Consider the following 22,233-nt stretch of genomic DNA (forward strand, 5'->3'; position numbering starts at 1 on the left):
TGTTTTGTTTACTGTTTTGTGACTAGCCTCTCTGGTTGGTCTTTGTTGTTTGTAGCCCTTGACTGTTGTGTTATTCTTCTTAATATAATACTCCGTTTACCAAAAAAAAAAACCTTTAAATTTAAAGTTCCGGAAAGTTCCTCTTCAACTCTAAAGGCGAGGATGGCCTTGAGTGCTTATCTTAAGACAAACACTATTTTGTCTTGTAATTGTGACTTTTCATGCTACAATGAAGAGGCCTAAGAAATTAAAGAAGAAATTGCATGTGACAAGAATAAGACTATTTTGTTACGTTCATTTAATCGTGTTCCACAATATAGAATAAAATCCTTATGTATGACGAAACATGATTAATTTGTGATACATACAAATTTTTTACAAATATTAGGATTGAAATGAATTGGAATTTGGAAGTTTGTACTCTTTTCCACCTTATCAAGAAACTTTCCCGTGCTTGGAACATTATCTTTTTCCGATCTTACCAACAGAGCAGGATTGAAAAAGTGACTGGTGTCTTCAACTTTTTGGTTAAAAGCCAAGCCTAGAGACTGGTGCATGTCTTTGGGTGTAGCATTTGAATTGCTACCTACCATTGCGTTTCAGCAAGTCTAAAAATAACTGACAGTTGACAGATAACGACGTAAAAAAAAGTCTTGTGTCTATCCATCCATTGGAATATGAACGTGAGAGAGGTAGTTTGCAGAGAACACGTGACTACCTTATCATTATTGAGTTTCTAAATGTTCAAAAAGAAAAGAAATAGGAAAACAAAAAAATTCACACAACCTCTGCTATATAAACATAAAGCCACATATTTTACACCCATCAGTTTTCTTCATCGACTTAGAACTCTCAAATTCTTTGGTGATCTTTTTGGCTATAAAATTAGAAAGGAAAAACTCTCTAATTCTTCACTTCATACATACATCAAGCGGCCAAAGTCTAAACAGAGAAAGAAAAGTCAGGTAAGTTTTTCTTTAATTTTTAGTTTGACAGTAACATTTATGACCAAAAGGAAGATAAAAATATTGATTTCATATTTGTTTTATCAATTTCAGTGGGTCAGAAAAGATTCTTGGGTTGGGAGGATCATCATATTTGGAGTGATCATGTTTACCATTTCAAAGGGATTTGCTGTTATATCTGCAACTAAGAACCTCCAACTACCGTTCATAGAAGATATATTTGCATCAGGGCGCACAAGATTTTTGGAATGGGTGGTTTCGGAAAATCAGGTATTTACTTTCAACCTTTATTTTATTTGCTCAAATGATTAGTGTATTTTTTTTCTTATTCTGTGAATGTGTTGAATTAATTTTTGGTTCACCAATATCTTTTTGAGTTTAAAGAAAATAAAAAGTAATATCATATTTAACAGGCTACTTGTTATGTTAAAATAGTAGACATGTTTGTATATACATTGAGATGTTAATAGTGGGAAGCAGCTATCAAAATAGCAAAATTTGGATAGTTTTGAGCAGCATGCTATTTAATTGGGCGGGTTTTGTTTTGCAATTTCTTCATGACTTTCTTCTCTTTGACTTTTCTTCACTTTTCTTCATTGATATCTCATTGATTCGCACTAAAAAATTGGTTGTAGTAGAAGTTCCCCAGTACTTCAAATATTTGTATTTTTTTTATTAGGTTCAACTGTTGGAATAAAAAAAAGGTAGAGGGAAGGCTAAGGGTAAAGATGGAAACGGCACTCCAATTGTAATACGTAGAGGAAGGTAATGTATAAGGCATGCAAAGTTAGCCATTTCTTGCGTAGATTCATTTTTATTTATTTATTTAAATTTGGTTTAAATTTTTAGGATTATAACCATTGGAGCTGTGCGAACTATAGGAGTGCTTTTTTATCAAGCTATCGATGGAGCATGGCCAACATTTAAAACATTTCCATCAACTCAAATGGATTTACTGTATGATCGCTTTAACGCAACAGGATATACACACACATGCTCATAAGAAGAGATGAGGGAGGCATTCGAAGAACATATTAAATTGCGATATTCCGATTAGATGTCGTCATTGAGAAATAGCGTTTTTAAGAAATACAAGACTACTGGTGATAGATACACTCATTGCCCATTAGGGATATCTCAAGATGTTTGGTCTAAACTGGTTGATCATTGGTTGCAGCCTACATGGCAGGTAAAAACTCAATTTAAAATAATATTGTTATGACTGGCTAGTGTATGCTTTGGTTTATTTATAGATGCCTTATATGGGTTCACTAAGTTAATATTAGGTTATGATTTACTTTTTTCATGCAGGATAAAAGTAAAAGAAACAAGTCTAATAGGGCGAAATCCACAATTGTGCATACAACAGGTTCTGTTCCAGTGGAAAAGTACAGAAAAGTTGAGGTAAAAATATCCATTTGGTTGTTGCTTTTTGTTGACTGTTCCTTTTGTGGTTATTTCCAAATTTGGTCCTAACAAACTTCATTGTTTAAATCTTACTAGCTTGATCAAACTGGAATTGAACCGAGTCCAATTGATTGTTTCAAAAAGTTCCATGTAAGTAAGCCTAAGAATTGAGGGGAAGAAAGTTGGCCAAGTGAAAAGGCTAAAGAACTTTTTGTACGTTGCCCGTACTTTGTTTATCTTTTTTTAAAAAAAAATTTATTCACATGAAATTTTTTTATATCCATGTTTATATTTCTACTATTTCATTGAAGGATAAAATGGAGAATAAAAAGGTTGCTGCAACGGAAGACGAGAATGAAGTAGATGATTGAGATATATACAAGGAGGTTATTGGTGGGCCAAGTCACGGTCGTATCCTTAGCTTGGGTGGTGGCTATAGTACAAAAGATGTGTATCCCTCAGATGACCAAGGTTGTAATAAACGTATATGCTTAGAACGTGAAGAAGAGCATGAGAAATTAAAAGAGGAAGTGAAGAACTTGAAAAGTGTGCTGTATGAATTGAAAGATCTAGTTCAAAGTATGAGGGAAAACAACTCAAATACTTATGCACGCTCAAGACAATCCGCTTCAATGGTGAACTCTTTTCTTCTCATTTCAATATTTTGCTCACTGTTAAATATTGTATTTGTTATTTTTATTCTCAAACGATTTATGTCTTATTAATTATTATCTTTTATTCGACAGGACAATATGTAGAAAGTTGTTCAGATGCTCACCTCGAAGACGAGTAGTGCAACATCAATTGTATTTTGCTACAATATGTATTTTGAATTTCAATGTTTTGATATATTTGCGGATTGTTTATATGTTTTAAGGATGATGGGGATTGTTTATGTTTTAATTATTGAGAATAATTTTAATTGAATGCTTAAAATTTTAGTACAGTATGCTGTCGTATGTTTTTTTTTTTTATTACCAATTAAATATGGATGATTAGAAAACATTTATTATAATTCAAATTTCTTTTTATTAATTTTTTTTAATAAAATAATTATATATTTCGATCGCATTTCCCTCTCGGTAATGCATATTTCCAACAAACACTTTATCATCGGAAATACTTTCTGACAATAATTGCCTATTTCCGACAACATTCCCCACGACATAATCGGGTCGAAACAATTATATTTCCGACCACTTGTTTCGTTGAAAATATTTTCCGACAGGATTAATCTATTTGCGACAAACTTTGGGACGAATAAATTTGGTTGGAAATATATATTTCTGACATAACTTGCCCATCGGAAATATTTTGTTATACTCTTTTCCGACGATCTATTATATATTTTCCACAAACTCTTTTGGTCGGTAATGATAATTATGACGAAATCTAGACCTCACAAATAATGTATCAATGTCGGAAAAAGTATTTCTAACGACACTCATTGGTCGAAAATATGAATTCGCAAAAACAAGAAATCACGATAAAATAACTATTTCCGACAATCAAATAAGTAATTACGACCACATGTATGGTCGGAAATGAATATGTAGGGTCGTTTTAAAAATCCATTTCCGATATAAATTTAAGCAATAGCTACGAAGTATGGGCGTCGGAAATACATTATTTCCAACGGAATGGTCGGAAATGAAGTATTTGCAACCGGCCTTTTAGCGACGACTTCCGACTGACTTTTGCCGTTGAAAAAGGGCATTTTCGACGGCAAAAGGCTTTTTGTTTTGTAGTGAGTGTTAATGTTGGCCATACAAAATATAGTTTTTGTATACTTCTTTTTCAAGTCTTCAACTTTTTTTAAAAAAAATATATAGTTTTTTTTTTATATGAAATAATCAAATGTCTGTAATTTAAATGGTTTATTTGGCCAGACACTATGAATGGGAGATACTCGATCAAATCAGGATATTACTACCTCATGGAGTATAAAAAGTATCAGGTTGTGATGAAGGCAAGCTCTTCCCATGTGATTGATTCTAAAGTCTGGCTTCGCATTCATAATTGCCAAACGCTCCCTAAAATCAAAAAATTTCTGTGGTGAGCGGTCAATGGTTTCCTTCCCACTTTTGGGGTCCTTTTCAGGAGCAAGCTCTGCCAGTCTCCTATTTGCCTTTTTTCCATGGAAGAATCTGAGCATGCAGACCTCTGCCTAAAGCTTTCACTTCGTTGGATAGGTGGATAAATGATCTTTGGTTGTGTGAGACCTTTAATTCGGAGGAGAGAAATGATGAATTATAACTCATTTTGCCTTTACTAGCTCGGCTATTTGGAAAACTCATTGTAATTTGGTGTATGACAAATCAAATTTCTGCCCACCATCGCCATAGCTCAAGGCCTCATTGGCCGATAGAAGTGTTGTGGAATTCCTATCACATATGAGATTGAAAGATGATAGAAACCATTTCAACACTCCACCTTTGGACTCTTTTCCCTCTATGACATTAGAATGCTAAAAGCTTCATTCTCCTCTCTCTGATGGACATGGACTCCTCAAGATGCGAACCATGCAGCTGACTGGGTGGCTTCGCAGGCAAGAAGGGGGTTGTGCGCTGAGGCTTGGGTCATTCGACCTCCAATCACCCTGGTCTTCATACTTTCACGGGATGGTTTACCTTGCCCACCGAACTTGACGCTTTCTAAGCTTTCTTCCTTCAGTTTTTTTGTCGTTGTTTTGTTTACTGTTTTGTGATTGGCCTCTCTGGTTGGTCTTTGTTGTTTGTAGCCCTTGACTGTTGTGTTATTCTTCTTAATATAATACTCCTTTTACCGAAAAAAAATACCTTTAAATTTAAAGCTCTGGAAAGTTCCTCTTCAACTCTAAAGGTGAGGATGGCCTTGAGTGCTTATCTAAAGACAAACACTATTTTGTCTTGTAGTTGGGACTTTTCATGCTACAATGAAGAAGCCTAAGAAATTAAAGAAGAAATTGCATGTGACGGGAATAAGACTATCTTGTTACTTTCATTTAATCGTGTTCCACCATATAGAATAAAATCCTCATGCATGATGAAACGTGATTAATTTGTGATACATACAAGCTTTTTTCCACGTTATCAAGAAAACTTTCTCGTGCTTGGAACAATATCTTTTTCCAAATCTTTTGTGATACATACAAACTTTTTTCCACGTTATCAAGAAACTTTCTCGTGCTTGGAACAATATCTTTTTCCAAATCTTACCAACAGAGCAGGATTGAAAAAGTGATAGCCAATTGACTGGTGTCTTCAACTTTTTGGTTAAAAGCCAAGCCTGAAGACTGGTGGATGTCTTTGGGTGTAGCATTTGAATTGCTACCTACCATTGCGTTTCAGCAAGTCTAAAAAATAACTGACAGTTGACAGATAACGACGTAAAAAAAGTCTTGTGTCTATCCATCCATTGGAATATGTGTTGGGAAAATGGCTCACCTAAGGATACAAGGTTGGTTTTGGCGCTGAAAGGAAGATTTTGAATCTGCCTAAAAGCGACCGGTCGCTAGGCATTTGCGACCGGTCGTTTTGAAGCAGATTCGAAGTCTGGAGCAACATCAACGAGCGACCGGTCGCCAGTTCTTCGCGACCGGTCGCAGGAAGCTAGCGACCGGTCGCTTAGCATTTGCGACCGGTCGTTTAGAAGCAGATTCAAGGTCTGGAGGAAAAACCAAAAGCGACCGGTCGCCAGTTCCTGGCGACCGGTCGTCCCAGTCGTGCTGTGACGATTTCTTACGCGTTTTCAACAGTGTTTTCAATGGCTATCGCTTTCCACAAGATTTCAGAGGCTTAGTGGGTCACTTCTGAGTTAAATGAACGTTGACTACCTGCTGGATAGTTGGGAGAGCACTCATGGCTAATTGGTTATCTTATTTCAAAGATATCACTCTCCATTTTCTGGTGTAAGTGGGAGGTGGCTGAGTTGGATTCTATTTACCTACTTGATCTGACATTTAGTCTAAGTGGTGACTAAAGGGAAGAACGTGGAGGACAAGCTGATATCTTATCTCTTGTCTATTGGCTTGTGTAGGAAATGGGGTGAAGTAAGATAACACAAGAGGAGAAAACAAGTTGAATAATTGTAAGTGGAAGAAGCTGGTATTCCAAGTTGAGTTAGAGCTAAAGTTTTAGTTGTGTGTTCAGAAAAACTAAGGGGAGAGCAAGAGAGTTCTCTAAGTGTATCAAGGTGTTGAGCAAGGGTGTGAGAGAAACAGATTGTGAGGGTAGTGTTCTAAGGGGGTTTCCTTTGTAAACCAAAGTTGTAACCTATCTTCATTAGTGAAATTTCTCAAGGTGATCACCAAAGAGGATGTAGGCAATTTGCTGAACCTCTATAAACACTTGTGTCATTTGTGCTTGGTTAATTTCTGTGTGTGTGTGTAAGACTCATCCATCATTGAGTTCTTTGTCCAAAGTCCATCAACAACAAGATCTTAAAAGGGCAGTGAGTTAGTCATTAATTCTCAACAAGTGGTATCAGAGCTGTGTTTGGCAGCTGGAGCTAGTTCTTCTCTTGGAGTGCTAGTGTGTTGAAGATGGCAAGTGACATGGAAGCTGAGAGTGGTAGCAGTTCACAGCATATGAAGCCACCACAGGCAGCAAGTATGAAGGTGGAGTTAAAGCCTTTCACAGGGAAGGAGAACTTCACTCTTTGGCAACGAAGGATGAAGTCAGCTCTTACACAACAACAGCTCCATGTAGTGTTGGTTGGCAAGGAGAAGAAGCCAGCAAGCATGACGGATGATGAGTGGGGAGTTCTTGACGAGTTAGCCAGAGGAGCTATCGAAAACTATCTCTCCGATGAGGTGCTCATCAACGTGATAAAGGATACAGCGAAGCAAACATGGGAGAAGCTCGAAGAGATGTTTGCAGGGAAATCGTTGTCCAACAAACTCTTCCTCAAGGAAGAACTCCTGAATCTTAAGATGGAGGAGGGAGGAAATCTAATGGAACATCTAAGTAGTTTCAATAGATGTGTTGCTGACTTGCAGAGAATGGATGTGAATTATAGTCCGGAGGATAAGGCTCTCATGTTGTTGACATCCTTACCTTCGTCCTATAAACACTTCCGAACCACTCTTATGTTCGGAAAGGTTACTCTTGATTTTGAGCCTGTGGTGCAAGACATCATGACACACCATAGGATGACTCAACGTTCGGGAGAAAACTCTCAAGGTGAAGGTCTAGTTGCAAAGACCGGAGAGAGAGGTCGTTCAAAGAGGCGTGAAGGCAAGAAAGGCAATAGAGGAAGGTCCAAATCCAAGGCGAAAGATGGTTGTTTCGAGTGTGGGTCAAAGGAGCATTGGAAAAAGAATTGCCCCATATGGAAGGAGAAGAAGAACAAAGGGAAGAATGCAGCAAACACAGCGGAGGATGTCACGGAAAGTGATGGTGAGCTTTTGTGTGTTAATAGCAATGTTAAAACAAATGCATTGGCTAATTCTTCAAGGTGTTCCTCTTCCGATTGGATTTTGGATTCCGGATGCTCATATCATATGTGCTCAAACAAGGAGTGGTTTGACACGTATGAGAAAGAAGATAGCAGTGAAGTGATGATGGGGGATGGCTCAATGTGTAGAGTCAAAGGAACCGGTACAATCAAGGTAAAGATGCATGATGGGGCTGTTAGGACGCTTGGAATGGTAAGGCACATTCCAAAGTTGCGCAAGAATCTCATTTCCCTTGGAACTCTTGATAAGAATGGTTATTCATTCAAAGCAAATGGAGGGAAACTCATAGTCTCAAAAGGTTCACTTGTGATTATGAAGGGTGAGATTCAACCTAATTGTCTATATAGGTTGTGTGGTACAACAATCATAGGTGGAGCAGCTGTATCTACAAGCAAGGACTCGGAAGATGAAACTCAGCTTTGGCATTTGAGGCTAGGGCACATGAGTGAGAGGGGCATGCAGGAACTACACAACAGAAAATTGTTGAAAGGTGTTCAAAGTTGCAAGCTTGAGTTCTGCAGATTTTGTACCATGGGAAAGCAATCAAAAATAGCTTTCAAGCAGCGAAACAAAGAGGAAGAAAGCACGGGTGTGCTAGATTATATTCACACGGATGTATGGGGGCCATCACCGGTTAAATCGAAGGGTGGAGCTCGCTATTTTGTGACTTTCTTGGATGATTTTTCCAGGAAGGTTTGGGTCTACTTCATGAAGGAGAAATCTGAGGTCTTCACCAAATTCAAAGAGTGGAAGGCGGAAGTAGAGAACCTAACCGGAAGAAAGATCAAGATCCTAAAGAGTGACAATGGTGGTGAATATAAGGACAGCAAGTTCCTTGAGTTTTGCAAAAGTGAAGGCATTAAGAGGCACTTTACCGTGAAGAAGACACCCCAACAAAATGGAGCTGCGGAGAGGATGAACCGAACTCTCATGGAGCGTGAGAGATGTATGAGAATTCATGCAGGGTTGCCCGAATCTTTTTGGGCAGAAACGGTTAACCACGCTGCCTATTTGGTTAACCGATCGCCTTCAAGAAATCTTGAGTTCAAGTGTGCAGAGGAGGTATGGTCTAAAAGGTCAATCGATTATTCGAATCTTAAGGTGTTTGGGTGCAGTGCATATGCACTTATTCCTAGTGATGAAGGATCCAAGTTGAAGCCAAAGTCTCTTGAATGTATTTTCATTGGATTTGAGAGTGGTGTGAAGGGCTACAAGCTGTGGGATCCAGTGAACCACAAGAAGATACTCAGCAGAAATGTTGTGTTTGATGAGAAGACCATACCTATGAACAAAGTCAAGAATTCAGAGGCAAAGGAGGATGTTGTTGAGAAAGAAACAACCTTTGAAGTTCCACTCAAGAAGGTGTCAAGAAAGACTACTCAGAAACAGCCAACTGAAGACGTTCAGGAGGAGGTGGAGTCCGACATTGAAGAGGAAGAAGCTGGGCAGCATCAACAACACACTCAAGAAGAAGAAGAGGCTCAAGAACAGGTGGAGCCATCATCTATAGCTCGGTCCAGGCCCAAGAGAACCATCAAACCACCTCAAAGGTTTGGATGGGAGATGGATGCAGTTCACTATGCCCTAAATGCTAGTGAAGAAGAACCAACCACGTTCCAAGAAGCTGTTGAGAACAAGGAACGGGAAAGTTGGATGGAAGCTATGATGCAAGAGATGGAATCTCTACACCAAAACTCAGTTTGGGAGTTAGTTCCTAAACCCAAAGGTCGCAAGGTTATTGGCTGCAAATGGGTGTTTAGGAAGAAAGAAGAAATGCATGAGAAGGGTGCCACCTTATTCAAAGCTCGGTTGGTGGCAAAAGGATTCTTGCAAAAGGAGGGAGTTGATTATGATGAAATCTTCTCTCCGGTGGTGAAACATACTTCTATACGACTACTACTCTCCATAGTAGCACAAGAGGACATGGAGGTGGAGCAAATGGATGTGAAGACTGCTTTCCTTCATGGTGAATTGGAGGAAGACATCTACATGAGCCAACCTCAAGGGTTCATTGAAGCAGGGAAGGAAAATCTGGTTTGCAGGTTGAAGAAGTCTTTGTATGGACTGAAGCAATCTCCAAGGCAGTGGAACAAGTGCTTCGATTCTTACATGATGAAGATTGGGTATAGAAGATGTGAATCTGATTGTTGTGTGTACTCTCATGCATTCAAGGATGGTAACTTCATCCTTTTGCTTCTTTATGTTGATGACATGCTAATTGCATGTAAGGACATGTCAAAAATCCAGAATTTGAAGACATTACTTGGAAGGGAGTTTGACATGAAGGATCTTGGTGCTGCACAAAAGATCCTAGGAATGGAGATAAGGAGAGACAGAAAGGAAGGCAAGTTGTGGCTGTCACAAAGCAAGTATATTTCCAAGGTACTTGAAAGGTTTAATATGATGGATTGCAAACCGGTGTCTACTCCTTTGGCGGAGCATTTTAAGTTAAGTGCAAAAGAATGTCCTTCTACGAATGTGGAGAAGGAGGAAATGAGTAAAGTTCCATATGCAAGCTTGGTAGGGTGTCTCATGTATGCAATGGTGTGCACACGCCCCGACTTAGCCCAAGCCGTTAGTGTGGTGTCAAGGTATATGGCGAATCCTGGAAGGGAACATTGGACAGCAGCAAAATGGATTCTCAGGTACTTGAAGGGCACCAAAAGGCTTGGGATATTGTTTGAAAGACAACAAGGAAAGGCATGTGTGTCGGGGTATGTAGATTCTGATTATGCAGGAGATCTAGACAAGAGGAGATCCACCACAGGATATGTCTTCACTTGTGGTGGAGGACCGATTAGTTGGAGAGCAGTGTTACAATCGGTTAGTGCCTTGTCTACTACGGAAGCGGAGTATATGGCTTTAACGGAAGCTTCAAAAGAAGCGGTATGGCTGAAGAGATTGGCAAAGGAATTCGGGATAGCTCAAGACTTGGTGGTGATTCTAAGTGACAGTCAAAGTGCTATTTGCTTAGTGAAGAATCAAGTGTTCCATGGGAGGTCCAAACACATTGATGTGAGATACCACCGGATAAGGGATTGGGTGAATGATGGAGACATCACAATAATGAAGGTTCATACAAATGAGAACGCTTCAGATTGCCTAACAAAGCCAGTCACAACAGCTAAGTTCAAGCATTGTTTGAGCTTGCTCAATCTTGTTACATGCTAAAGATTGAGGTGGAGTTCTTGAGAGTTATTAGGACGATTCTCAAGACATTACAGATGTCCTAGAAGGCAATGATGTCCACAAGGAGTATTAGGCTCGCCATGGTGGAGATTGTTGGGAAAATGGCTCACCTAAGGATACAAGGTTGGTTTTGGCGCTGAAAGGAATATTTTGAATCTGCCTAAAAGCGACCGGTCGCTAGGCATTTGCGACCGGTCGTTTTGAAGCAGATTCGAAGTCTGGAGCAACATCAACGAGCGACCGGTCGCCAGTTCTTCGCGACCGGTCGCAGGAAGCTAGCGACCGGTCGCTTAGCATTTGCGACCGGTCGTTTAGAAGCAGATTCAAGGTCTGGAGGAAAAACCAAAAGCGACCGGTCGCCAGTTCCTGGCGACCGGTCGTCCCAGTCGTGCTGTGACGATTTCTTACGCGTTTTCAACAGTGTTTTCAATGGCTATCGCTTTCCACAAGATTTCAGAGGCTTAGTGGGTCACTTCTGAGTTAAATGAACGTTGACTACCTGCTGGATAGTTGGGAGAGCACTCATGGCTAATTGGTTATCTTATTTCAAAGATATCACTCTCCATTTTCTGGTGTAAGTGGGAGGTGGCTGAGTTGGATTCTATTTACCTACTTGATCTGACATTTAGTCTAAGTGGTGACTAAAGGGAAGAACGTGGAGGACAAGCTGATATCTTATCTCTTGTCTATTGGCTTGTGTAGGAAATGGGGTGAAGTAAGATAACACAAGAGGAGAAAACAAGTTGAATAATTGTAAGTGGAAGAAGCTGGTATTCCAAGTTGAGTTAGAGCTAAAGTTTTAGTTGTGTGTTCAGAAAAACTAAGGGGAGAGCAAGAGAGTTCTCTAAGTGTATCAAGGTGTTGAGCAAGGGTGTGAGAGAAACAGATTGTGAGGGTAGTGTTCTAAGGGGGTTTCCTTTGTAAACCAAAGTTGTAACCTATCTTCATTAGTGAAATTTCTCAAGGTGATCACCAAAGAGGATGTAGGCAATTTGCTGAACCTCTATAAACACTTGTGTCATTTGTGCTTGGTTAATTTCTGTGTGTGTGTGTAAGACTCATCCATCATTGAGTTCTTTGTCCAAAGTCCATCAACAACAAGATCTTAAAAGGGCAGTGAGTTAGTCATTAATTCTCAACAATATGAACGTGAGAGAGGTAGTTTGCAGAGAACACGTGACTACCTTATCATTATTGAGTTTCTAAATGTTCAAAAAGAAAAGAAATAGGAAAACAAAAAAATTCACACAACCTCTGCTATATAAACATAAAGCCACATATTTTACACCCATCAGTTTTCTTCATCGACTTAGAACTCTCAAATTCTTTGGTGATCTTTTTGGCTATAAAATTAGAAAGGAAAAACTCTCTAATTCTTCACTTCATACATACATCAAGCGGCCAAAGTCTAAACAGAGAAAGAAAAGTCAGGTAAGTTTTTCTTTAATTTTTAGTTTGACAGTAACATTTATGACCAAAAGGAAGATAAAAATATTGATTTCATATTTGTTTTATCAATTTCAGTGGGTCAGAAAAGATTCTTGGGTTGGGAGGGTCATCATATTTGGAGTGATCATGTTTACCATTTCAAAGGGATTTGCTGTTATATCTGCAACTAAGAACCTCCAACTACCGTTCATAGAAGATATATTTGCATCAGGGCGCACAAGATTTTTGGAATGGGTGGTTTCGGAAAATCAGGTATTTACTTTCAACCTTTATTTTATTTGCTCAAATTAATTTTTGGTTCACCAATATCTTTCTGAGTTTAAAGAAAATAAAATTCTATTCCATTTGCTGTGTCAGTTTTCATTGTTACTAGCAAAAAAGCCCGCGTGATACTGTGGGTTTTGAAATTATATAGACAAAATTAGATTGTTTATATATACAATGAGATTTAACTTGTAGCATTATGCTTAACTATGGAAGTATAAGTTGCAAAAAAGGAAGTACTAACCTATTTTACAGGCTACTAGTAGACATGTTTGTATATACATTGAGATGTTAATAGTGGGAAGCAGCTATCAAAATAGCAAAATTTGGATAGTTTTGAGCAGCATGCTGTTTAATTGGGCGGGTTTTGTTTTGCAATTTCTTCATGACTTTTCTTCTCTTTGATGGAGGTCTTGACCCTGTTATAAAAAAGTGGGAAAATAGTAAGTGTTAATGTTGATGAATGGGGAAAATCGAGTTAGGACAATAATCATAAACATCTAATTATGTATAAACAGGAATAATATAATTTAACAATTTAATAAGAAAGTTATAAATGGTTTTCCAACTGAGGAAACACAAAGTAACGAAAGTAAGAGAACTAATGGTTTTCCATACTTAGATCCTCTGCAGTCCAACATGCCTCTATTGAACCAGCTCATGATAAGGGAGTACAAGAAACTCAAGAGACATGCTTTGAGACTCAACCTTCATATACCCAAGGTATAGCTTATATTATTTGAAAACTATAAATAATATTATGTTATTAATTATTGTTCTTAAAATAGGATTAAGTGCTGGGAAAAAAAAAGGCAGAGGGAAGGCCAAGGGAGGAAAAGGAAAGGGTATGCTGATTGAAATATATAAGGGAAGGTAAACATATACACTACTTATTGCTATTACCAATAGTTATTCTAGTTATTTCTTAGACTTCGACAAGTGTAGCTTAATTAATCATCACTTATTAGTTTTAGGGTTTAGGGTTTATATATGAAACATGTGTTTATAATTTCACTTTAGGAAACAATAGAAAACAAAAAGGCTGATGTTGAACAGGAAAACCTTGATGTCAATGATTGGGATATATATAAGGAGGTGATTGCCCCTAGTCATGGTCGTCTTCTTGGCTTAGGCGGTGGCGTCAAAGCTAAAGATGTATACTACGCCTCAACTAACCAAAACTGTAATAAGCGTAGGTGCGTGGAATTGGAAGAAAATCATGGGCATTTGAAAGAGGAATTGAATGATGTCAAAAGTCAATTGAACACTTTGCAACAACAAGTTCAAATGCTGATTAACAATAACCCACAAAATTCTGCTCACTGTGCAAGGCAATCACCTAATGCGGTATAGCTTTTGTTATGTATATTACTTCTTAATTGTATTTGTTACTCCCATTTTCAAATTCTATCAAGTCTTATCATAATTCTTTGTTTTTTGTTGTTATTATACCAGGACAATGTTGCAAGTTGTTCTGATGCTTATCTTAGTGACAATGTCGTGGAGGAGCCCAACTAGTTCTTTTATCATCTCCCAAATACATTTTATTTAGTAATGTCAGACTTAGAAACTATATTCAAATTTAAGAATTTGGAGACATATACGAGTTGATATGAAATGAATATTGTTTTGTTTTTTTATATTAATGAATGACAAAAACATATTTATGAAAAAAGTTTCTGATTGAAAATATTATTTATATATTTTATTATAAAAATGTAATATTTATGAGAATAATTATTCTATTTACGACATGTCTGATTACATTTTTGACATACTTGTTCATCGTAAAAAAAACTTTTATGACAATCTATGTTGATCAGAAATATAACTTACGAGTCATTTCCGAGAATAGTGATTTCATTTACGACACCACATTCCCATCGTAATTGTCTATTTTCGATGACACGTTTCATTATTTCCAACCGGTCTACACCGTCGTAAATAACATTTCTGACGACCTGTGTTCCTCATAAATAGATCCTATGCATTATTTCCAACAAAGAGTAATTATTTTTCGATGCAATTTTGCTATCGAAAATGTCTATTTCAGATGAACAAACATTGTCGGAAATAAATTTAGTCCTCAGAAATAGTATTTCAGACAAGATTTGTTGTCAGAAAAGTTTGGTCGGCAACAACAAAAGCTCGTCGTATAAAAAACAGTTCCGACTAAGTTCAAATTATTTCCGACAATGTTGGTATATCGGAAATACTAAATTATCATTGTTTGCCAAATTAGTTTCCGACAACGTCATAATATTTACGACACACATCGCTGGTCGAAAATAAAAACTTTTCTGACGGCTCATCGAAAATGTACCTTTTCCGATGATTGATTTTCCGACTCCGTCTGACAGCCACTGCTCTCGGAACAATTTTTTTTTTTTTTTTTTTTGTAGTGTTTACCTGCTTCAATTTCTCCAAAAGGTTCTCCTGATTTGATATCATTGATCATTGTTGCGTAGATACAGCTGCACCAAAATGGATTCAGTTGCATCCTCAACTTGTGATACTCGCAAGTGCACGAGCCGTTTGGTAGTATAGCATATGTAAGTGCGAGGTCGATCCCACGAGGATTGGTGATTAAATGATCCAATTCATTTTTCCTACACAAAACAGAAATGAAAAAGAAAGGAAATAAATAAAACAAGGAAGAAAGAAATAACTAACTCAAGCAGATAAGTTCCCAAGTTCAATTAGATTAATGGATTGATTCTAGCTAAAGTATGATTAAGCCATGGTGTGTGGTCATAACCTTGTGTTCCTAATTCCCTAATCTGATCATTTGTTGTCTAACCTAAAATTAAGCATTAGGAACCCATTAAGCATAGAAGAACATTTTAAACAACCAAGTATGTATCTAATCCCTGTTGTCGAATGTCCATACATACTCTTCCTATTCATAGTTCAATTCGAATTAAAGCATGGTGTCTACTCTTAATTCAAACCAAGATAGCTAACATGCAAGCCTAAATGGTGATCAATCATTCAAACTAGCATATTAACTTATAAGCATAATGAATAAGAACAAAAACCATAATTGAAACTTGGAAACTAATCAAACTTGAAACTAAAGAAAAGAATTTACATAACAATGAAAATTAAGTAGAACTTGGAAAAACTTAAGGAGAATTTCAGCACAAAGATCTCATTATAACAATTGAAAACTAGAAAGAGAAACTAAGAGAATTTGAGGGAGAGAAGGGAAGGGAGCTCTAGAGAAGTGTTTGAGAGCTCCCCCCCTTGGGGTGTGTTTACAAGCTTGGGAAACCTCACTATATATAGGCCTAAGGAAGCTGAAAATCTGAATTAAGTATGGCTAATGCATACAACACTTTGTTTTATAAAATCTGAAATGGTTGATGCACTTCACTAATGCATACAACACTTCCATTATAAAATCTGAAATGGTTGATGCACTTCACTAATAAATCCCACCAGCAGCCCTAGCTCATCTTCATGTCACCATGACCAAGCTTCCAACCAGAAATAATAGCTCATCCTGAGGTCAGCATGACCAGCAACTTCAAGGGCTTACGAATTGGGCTTCCCTTAAGCAAATTAAGACTTTAAGCACTCAAACTTGAAGTTCAGAATGTCTTCTTTCCAGCCATATATCATTTGGGCCAATCCAAGGTCGGAGGAGAAAGTTAAGGCCAAAACAAATTGCTAACTCATTTTGCGCGCTGATAAAATCCATCCTGAGCATGGCTCTGTGTTTGCTAGGTAACAGACTCCATATTTATCCAATGGGGCTGAATTTCGGATATGTTATATTACACACCCATTGGAACAACTTTCATGAAGAATGTGGCCTCATCCGAGCTATGTAGGTTGCTGAAACAAAGCTTGCAATATGACCTACGAAACTGGGCTGGCAGGGGACTGTAGCCAAAATTGAGTTTGTCTTTAAGCTCTTCATCCATTCATCCAAATTAGGCCCTAACATGCATGGATTGCATCATTTACTATCCAAAGCCCTCATTATTACCTAAAGCTCAATGAACTGAAAGATAAACACAAAAAGGATTAAAAGCACAAGTTTAACTCAAAAAACATAACCAAATCATAAGCTAGAAGGGTACAAAATGATATGTAAATATGCACCGATCAATCATATCATCAAGTTTTATTTTAAATAATTATCAGGCCGATCTATTGGTTTGTATCCAGGTTTTGTATTAAACTCTCTTACAATTTTTGGCCATTTGACATTGTAGGTGAAAGTTATAAATAAATCAGGATTTCCATATTGTCTACAAATTGTCATAGCATCTTGATAATTGTTAAGCATGTATCTAGCACTTCCAGTATATGAGCTGGGCAATATCACTCTTTGACCTATGTTATTAGCATCATTGTCACCCTTTGAAATTGCATCATAAATGCCTTTATAAACCTCACTTCTTAAATTTTATTTTTCTTCTTCCTAATATAATCTATTCGATCCTCTTCAAGTGTTGCATAAGCGTCTACTAAAAATTGTTGGAACAATCTTCCACCTTTTAATAGTGTATCTAATTGAAAAATTCTTTCTTGTATGATAAGCTATAAAAGCTCTCATAGGAATTCTTCTTCGTTTAGATTCATGGCTTGTACAATACCATTTCAATCGGAGCCAAAACTAATAAATCAATTAACAATGGATCAAATCCTTGTATGATGAACTTGACCACTGATTTTGAAAATATAAGGGCTTGATCCATTGTTAATTGATTTATCAATTTTGGTTCCCATTGAAGTAAATGCAAACATAGAATTGTAAACCCTGATATTTCTCTGAATAATACACTTTTTATTAGGATCAAGCAAATTTTCTAAAAAACGGGGTGTTGGTTTTGGACTTTAAAGTTTAATATTTCCTTGTTGGCAACTGTTGAGGCCCAAAAAATCCATAGTTGGGCCCAAATAAATTCCCGGCCCAATGCAGCGCTTTATTAGGAAAAGGCACGGGTTGGAACACACGAGAGCCCGTCACACGCAAGCCACAGTCCACGTGCCATGCCAAGTAAAGAATTTGTCATGCTAAGATAATGTAATAAAATACACCGGCTTTACAAGTCCACGCTAAATAAGCATCGTGTCCCTCTTCAAGGACGATAAAATTAAAGCATGCCATGCCAAGTGGGAAATTATTATTTCACGCCCAACCACGCTACAAGCCCAAGTGGGCCCAAGCCACTCAAATGCCCGGGGCTTGCTTTGAGTGGGTTATGGTATGGATGGTGATAAGTTGTCATGAGGCCCATTGGTGGGCCAAGAAATGGAAGTCCCGGGTTGCTTGGGAGCCTCGGCACTCAAGCCCATTTCTTAGGCCCAAACGTGGGTAAGCACAAGGGAGAAAAAAGCCCATTACTTCAACCACAATAGCCCAACCAAGAATAGCCCACAATAGCCCCAACCAAGAATAGCCCACAATAGCCCCAACCAAGAATAGCCCATTGCCTCAATCAAGATGGCCCAACACTTGATAAGGATAGCCCGTTTATTTAATAAATCATGTTGTTGTCTTGAGAGGCCCATACAATTAGAATAAGAAGTGGCAAAAGCCCCAGCACTTGGCTGAAGGACAAAGCTGCGAAGGGAGCTTAGAGGACCACGTGCACAGAGCGGCTGGGAGGCTCCAGCCCATGGGAAGAAACAAGTTTCAAGCAAAAACATCCAAAGGACCAAGGGATGTTGGCGCGCTGACTGCTAGGAGAGGAATCACCCTTTGAACCAGCATGCATACCCATTTTCTTCCCCTTATCAGATCTGGCCATGGAAGAAGGAAGAAAATGAGGGAAGGAAATGGCTGGAAATAAGAAGTTCTCCACTGTGGCAGCCGCGGAAGAGCATTGAGCTCCCAAGAATCCCTGATTTTGTGGGATTGGGCAGAGAAGATTTTGCCATATTAAGATAGGAGGAGAAAGGAAGGAAAAAGCTTGGCCAAAATTGGATAGAAACCGTTAGGGTTTCTTGGGAAAGGACAGCTTCCAGCGGCTATAAAATGAGGCATCTTCAACCCAGCAAGCATCATCCACATCTGGAGAGCAAGCTTCCTCTCTCACCTGTAAAACCCAGCAAATTCGTGCTCTACTCACCCTTCTCCCTCATTTTCCCCTTTTTGGCAGATTGTTATAGCATTTGACAGAGCCTCTGTCAAGCTGCCGGAAATTTCTTAAGCCACCCGTCATTCTTCCCCATCTTTCTCCCTCTTCATCAAACCTTCTTATAATCTCATCCTGTCACATCCCGGATCGGCTCCGCCGTAGCACGATATTGTCCGCTTTGGGCCCCCCCTCTCTGGCCCTCACGGTTTTGTTTCTGGGAGCTCACGACCAAATTCCCAGTGGGTCACCCATCCTGGGATTGCTCTCGCCCCCAACTCGCTTAACTTCGGAGTTCCTACAACTCCAAAGCCAGTGAGCTCCCAAAAAGCCTCGTGCTATATGGATGCGGGTGTGTACATATAAGGCACATCACCCACTCTCCGTTGGTCGATGTGGGATCTCACACTTCCTCTTTCCCTTAGAACCCCTGTCTCTCATAGGAACTTGCAGCTCTCTCTCTTTAAGTGCTAAACTCATGACAATTTTGCTCCCATGCCACAAGCCTCTCATGCCAAGCTAGAAAATTTATCTGTAAGTTGTTGTTATTTTCGTTGGTGAAGGTAACCAAAGAGTTTCCTGAGGCTTCACTACCCTTTTGAAACATTCTTGGGGGCTTAATCTTCGAACTCAGACACAGGGGGATAATTTCATCAATTCACTCCTTACGACGGCCCAGCCCATTTGTAGCTGCCAGAAGAAAAAGTCCCCCACAGCAACAAAGAGTAAAGAGAGGCTCATTATTTTTTTTTATCTTTGTTTAATGGATTCTTTTAACCAAAAAAGTGCACCACAATAAATGCACTTATGATTCTTCTCTCCAAAATTCGCATATTCTTGGATTATTCCTATAGAGGAGAAAAATGTAGAATGGAGAGAATAGAAAACATAAATGTAGGTTATTAGTAATAGAACAATGTAGTTTGAGTTTAGTAGAAAAATTTAGAGCAAAGAGAAACACTCACCTTGCCTATTTCTTTGAAAGATCGCTTGACCTTTACTCATTTGATTAAAATGATGAAACTCAATTTCATCTGTTGTTGTTTCAACTGTATTCACATCGATAGACGATGTATTTCCAACACATTTTTGTCTTTTGTTATCAGCTTGAGAAATGTTTTGATGGTTATTGATAGGAATTTTCTCGCTTGGATGTTTATCATCAATATGATAAACATTTTTATTTGGGACTTGTATAACATTTGAAATGATGAGATTATGAGGTTCTTGCATGATTTGTTTTCTCGTGGTATTTCTAGTTCTCTTCGACATCATCAACGAAGATTTCAATTTCCCAAAAACAGATTGATGTCTAGAAAAAAAAAAAAAAATATATATATATATATAAGTAATATTTCACATTATTAATAACATTTAAATTCTAAGAATGCAAAATAAATGTAGAAATATGATGATAGAATTATATAAAAGAGAATCTTCAAATGATATAATATTTGCTAATCAATTAGTTATAAATGTTATGCACAGTTTTTTTTAAAAGTTAGAAAATACTGACCTGTAATGAGAGAAATTATTAAGCACTTGTAGCAACACGTATGCAAAAGCAGGATGATAACAACCTAAAATACATAAGTAGAAGAACAGAATTAAGTTAAAACAATAAAGAAAAATAGAAACTTATGATAATTGTTTGATAAAAATGATTTTGGTTTTGTATTTGAACAAAAAGGGGAATAGCATAAATAAATAATCATTAAGAAAAAAAAAGATGATAAATTGGAATATTATATAAAGACATGATATAAATTAGAATGAATGGTTGTTGTTGTAGATATACAAAAGTATCTATGTTTAGAAAAACTATGAGAAAAATGATTGACATTTGTAATAACAAACTAACATAAGCAAATAATAAATCTATTAAAATGTGGAAGATTAAGAAAAAGGGTTTTAGTAAACGATTTTATAGGCATATATGCAAACTTGATGTTAAACGTGTATTATTCTAGAACTAATATTTGTTAACAAAGAGGTATATCATTGTATAATTCATATATGTTGAGTAAATGTTAATATTTGATAGTATATAGTAAAATTTATTATGACATACAGATAAAGAAAAAAAGAAGCCCACTTGTGAACCTTTTGTTATTATTTTAAATTATAATTAACAAAAGCGAGATTCTCTTTTATTTTAACAATTGTTTAAAAAGCATTACAAGGGGAAAAAAAAATCCCAAAAAAATGGTTACTTCTAAATAACTTCTAAATAACTTGTATGCAAGCACAATCGATGAAAATAAAATATAAAATCTTACAAAATGATTAAAGTAGTTTTCAATCCGAATAATCAAATTCATAAAGCAAAAGTATTCAACTTTATACATCAATTAAAATCTATAGATAAAATTTAAGTAATTCGAAACATTAGTAATTTAGTAATTATAATAATAAGTTGTTCTTAAAGATGTATCATTTAAAGCTATCATTAAAGTAACAAATAAATCAATTCGGGCAAGAAAGAGAATATATTCTTCTGCTCACTATTCATTTCAACAAAACACATGCTCTCCTCCTATTCCCTTTTCACCAGTCTTTTTCATCATCAGTTTAACCATCATCTCCTCCTCCATCTTTCTTCTTCTCCTTCTTTTCCTTCTTCTCCTTCTTGCCTTAGACTGAAAACTTGTAGGCCTTAATAAGTGGAAAACAATCAAAAAACTCAAATTCAAATCAATTTCTTCGAAAAAAAAAAACAAAAAATTGAATAGGTAAAGAACTTGTATATAAATTGGTATAATGGGGAGAAACAAAAACATAAAATAATACATACATATGTATATGTGTGTGTATGTACATACATGCATATGCATTCATATTATAAAGAAAGTACACACTTAGAAATTGTTTTATATCACTGTATCATGATTAGAAAACAACGATACTAATTTTTATTTGATCAAAATATATTTGTAGAAAGACCTGTAGAAGAATAAAAGTTCAAATATAATATAACAATTACAGATATCTATTATTTTATCGGACAACCAACTTCGGTTCATAATGATTAAACAGTATATATATACTAATATAAAGCCTTGTTAAATCAATATGTATAATTGAGACATCTAACTCAAAATTTATAATCAACCAAGCTCATCAGATTAATGATTTAGATAAAATATTCAATGAGAACATCAAGGGGAAAATATTTAAAAGAGGGGAGAAAATTTAGCATCAAAGCATATTCAACTTGTATCAATCAATAGAATAAAGATTACTTCTAAATAACTTGTATGCAAGTACGATCGACGAAAATAAAATATAAAATCTTACAAAATGATTAAAATCAATTGACTAACATGACTAATAATGCTTAATTTAAAAAAACAATGAATTGGAGGAGTTTTTATACCTCGAAAATGACAGCAGAATACAAATGTCTAGTCCCTTGCTTTTTGGTGTATCC

The 22,233-nt window shown here is 37.0% G+C and overlaps 1 protein-coding gene, 1 long non-coding RNA gene and 1 pseudogene across 6 annotated transcripts; 2 read left to right on the forward strand and 1 right to left on the reverse strand.

Moving 5' to 3' along the window:
* Positions 1-774: 774 nt before the first annotated feature.
* On the forward strand, positions 775-3,318 carry LOC110750613 (uncharacterized). Of its 5 annotated transcripts, none has more exons than XM_021950973.2 (8): positions 776-965; positions 1,059-1,235; positions 1,645-1,730; positions 1,815-2,154; positions 2,277-2,369; positions 2,469-2,522; positions 2,684-3,007; positions 3,119-3,318. In XM_021950973.2, the coding sequence occupies exons 4-7, from the start codon at positions 2,023-2,025 to the stop codon at positions 2,741-2,743; spliced, it is 339 nt and encodes a 112-aa protein (XP_021806665.1). In that variant the 5' UTR covers positions 776-965; positions 1,059-1,235; positions 1,645-1,730; positions 1,815-2,022; the 3' UTR covers positions 2,744-3,007; positions 3,119-3,318. The 5 variants fall into 5 exon arrangements, 3 of the variants coding, with proteins under 3 accessions (XP_021806679.1, XP_021806665.1, XP_088107688.1); XR_002525771.2 differs by having other exon boundaries at positions 782-965; positions 2,277-2,334; positions 2,469-2,585; XR_015835087.1 differs by having other exon boundaries at positions 784-965; positions 1,847-2,154; positions 2,469-2,585.
* An 8,927-nt stretch (positions 3,319-12,245) lies between these two features.
* LOC110761879 (uncharacterized) lies at positions 12,246-14,357 on the forward strand. The gene is made up of 6 exons (XR_015835141.1): positions 12,246-12,429; positions 12,523-12,699; positions 13,334-13,434; positions 13,500-13,584; positions 13,908-14,058; positions 14,167-14,357. It is a non-coding gene; the product is annotated as an uncharacterized LOC110761879 (long non-coding RNA).
* Positions 14,358-17,361: 3,004 nt separating this feature from the next.
* LOC148294893 (uncharacterized) lies at positions 17,362-20,036 on the reverse strand (annotated as a pseudogene).
* Positions 20,037-22,233: the final 2,197 nt, after the last annotated feature.

Source organism: Prunus avium, chromosome 4 (genome assembly GCF_965620075.1).
Source record: "Prunus avium chromosome 4, drPruAviu1.hap1.1, whole genome shotgun sequence".
Lineage (NCBI taxonomy): Eukaryota > Viridiplantae > Streptophyta > Magnoliopsida > Rosales > Rosaceae > Prunus > Prunus avium.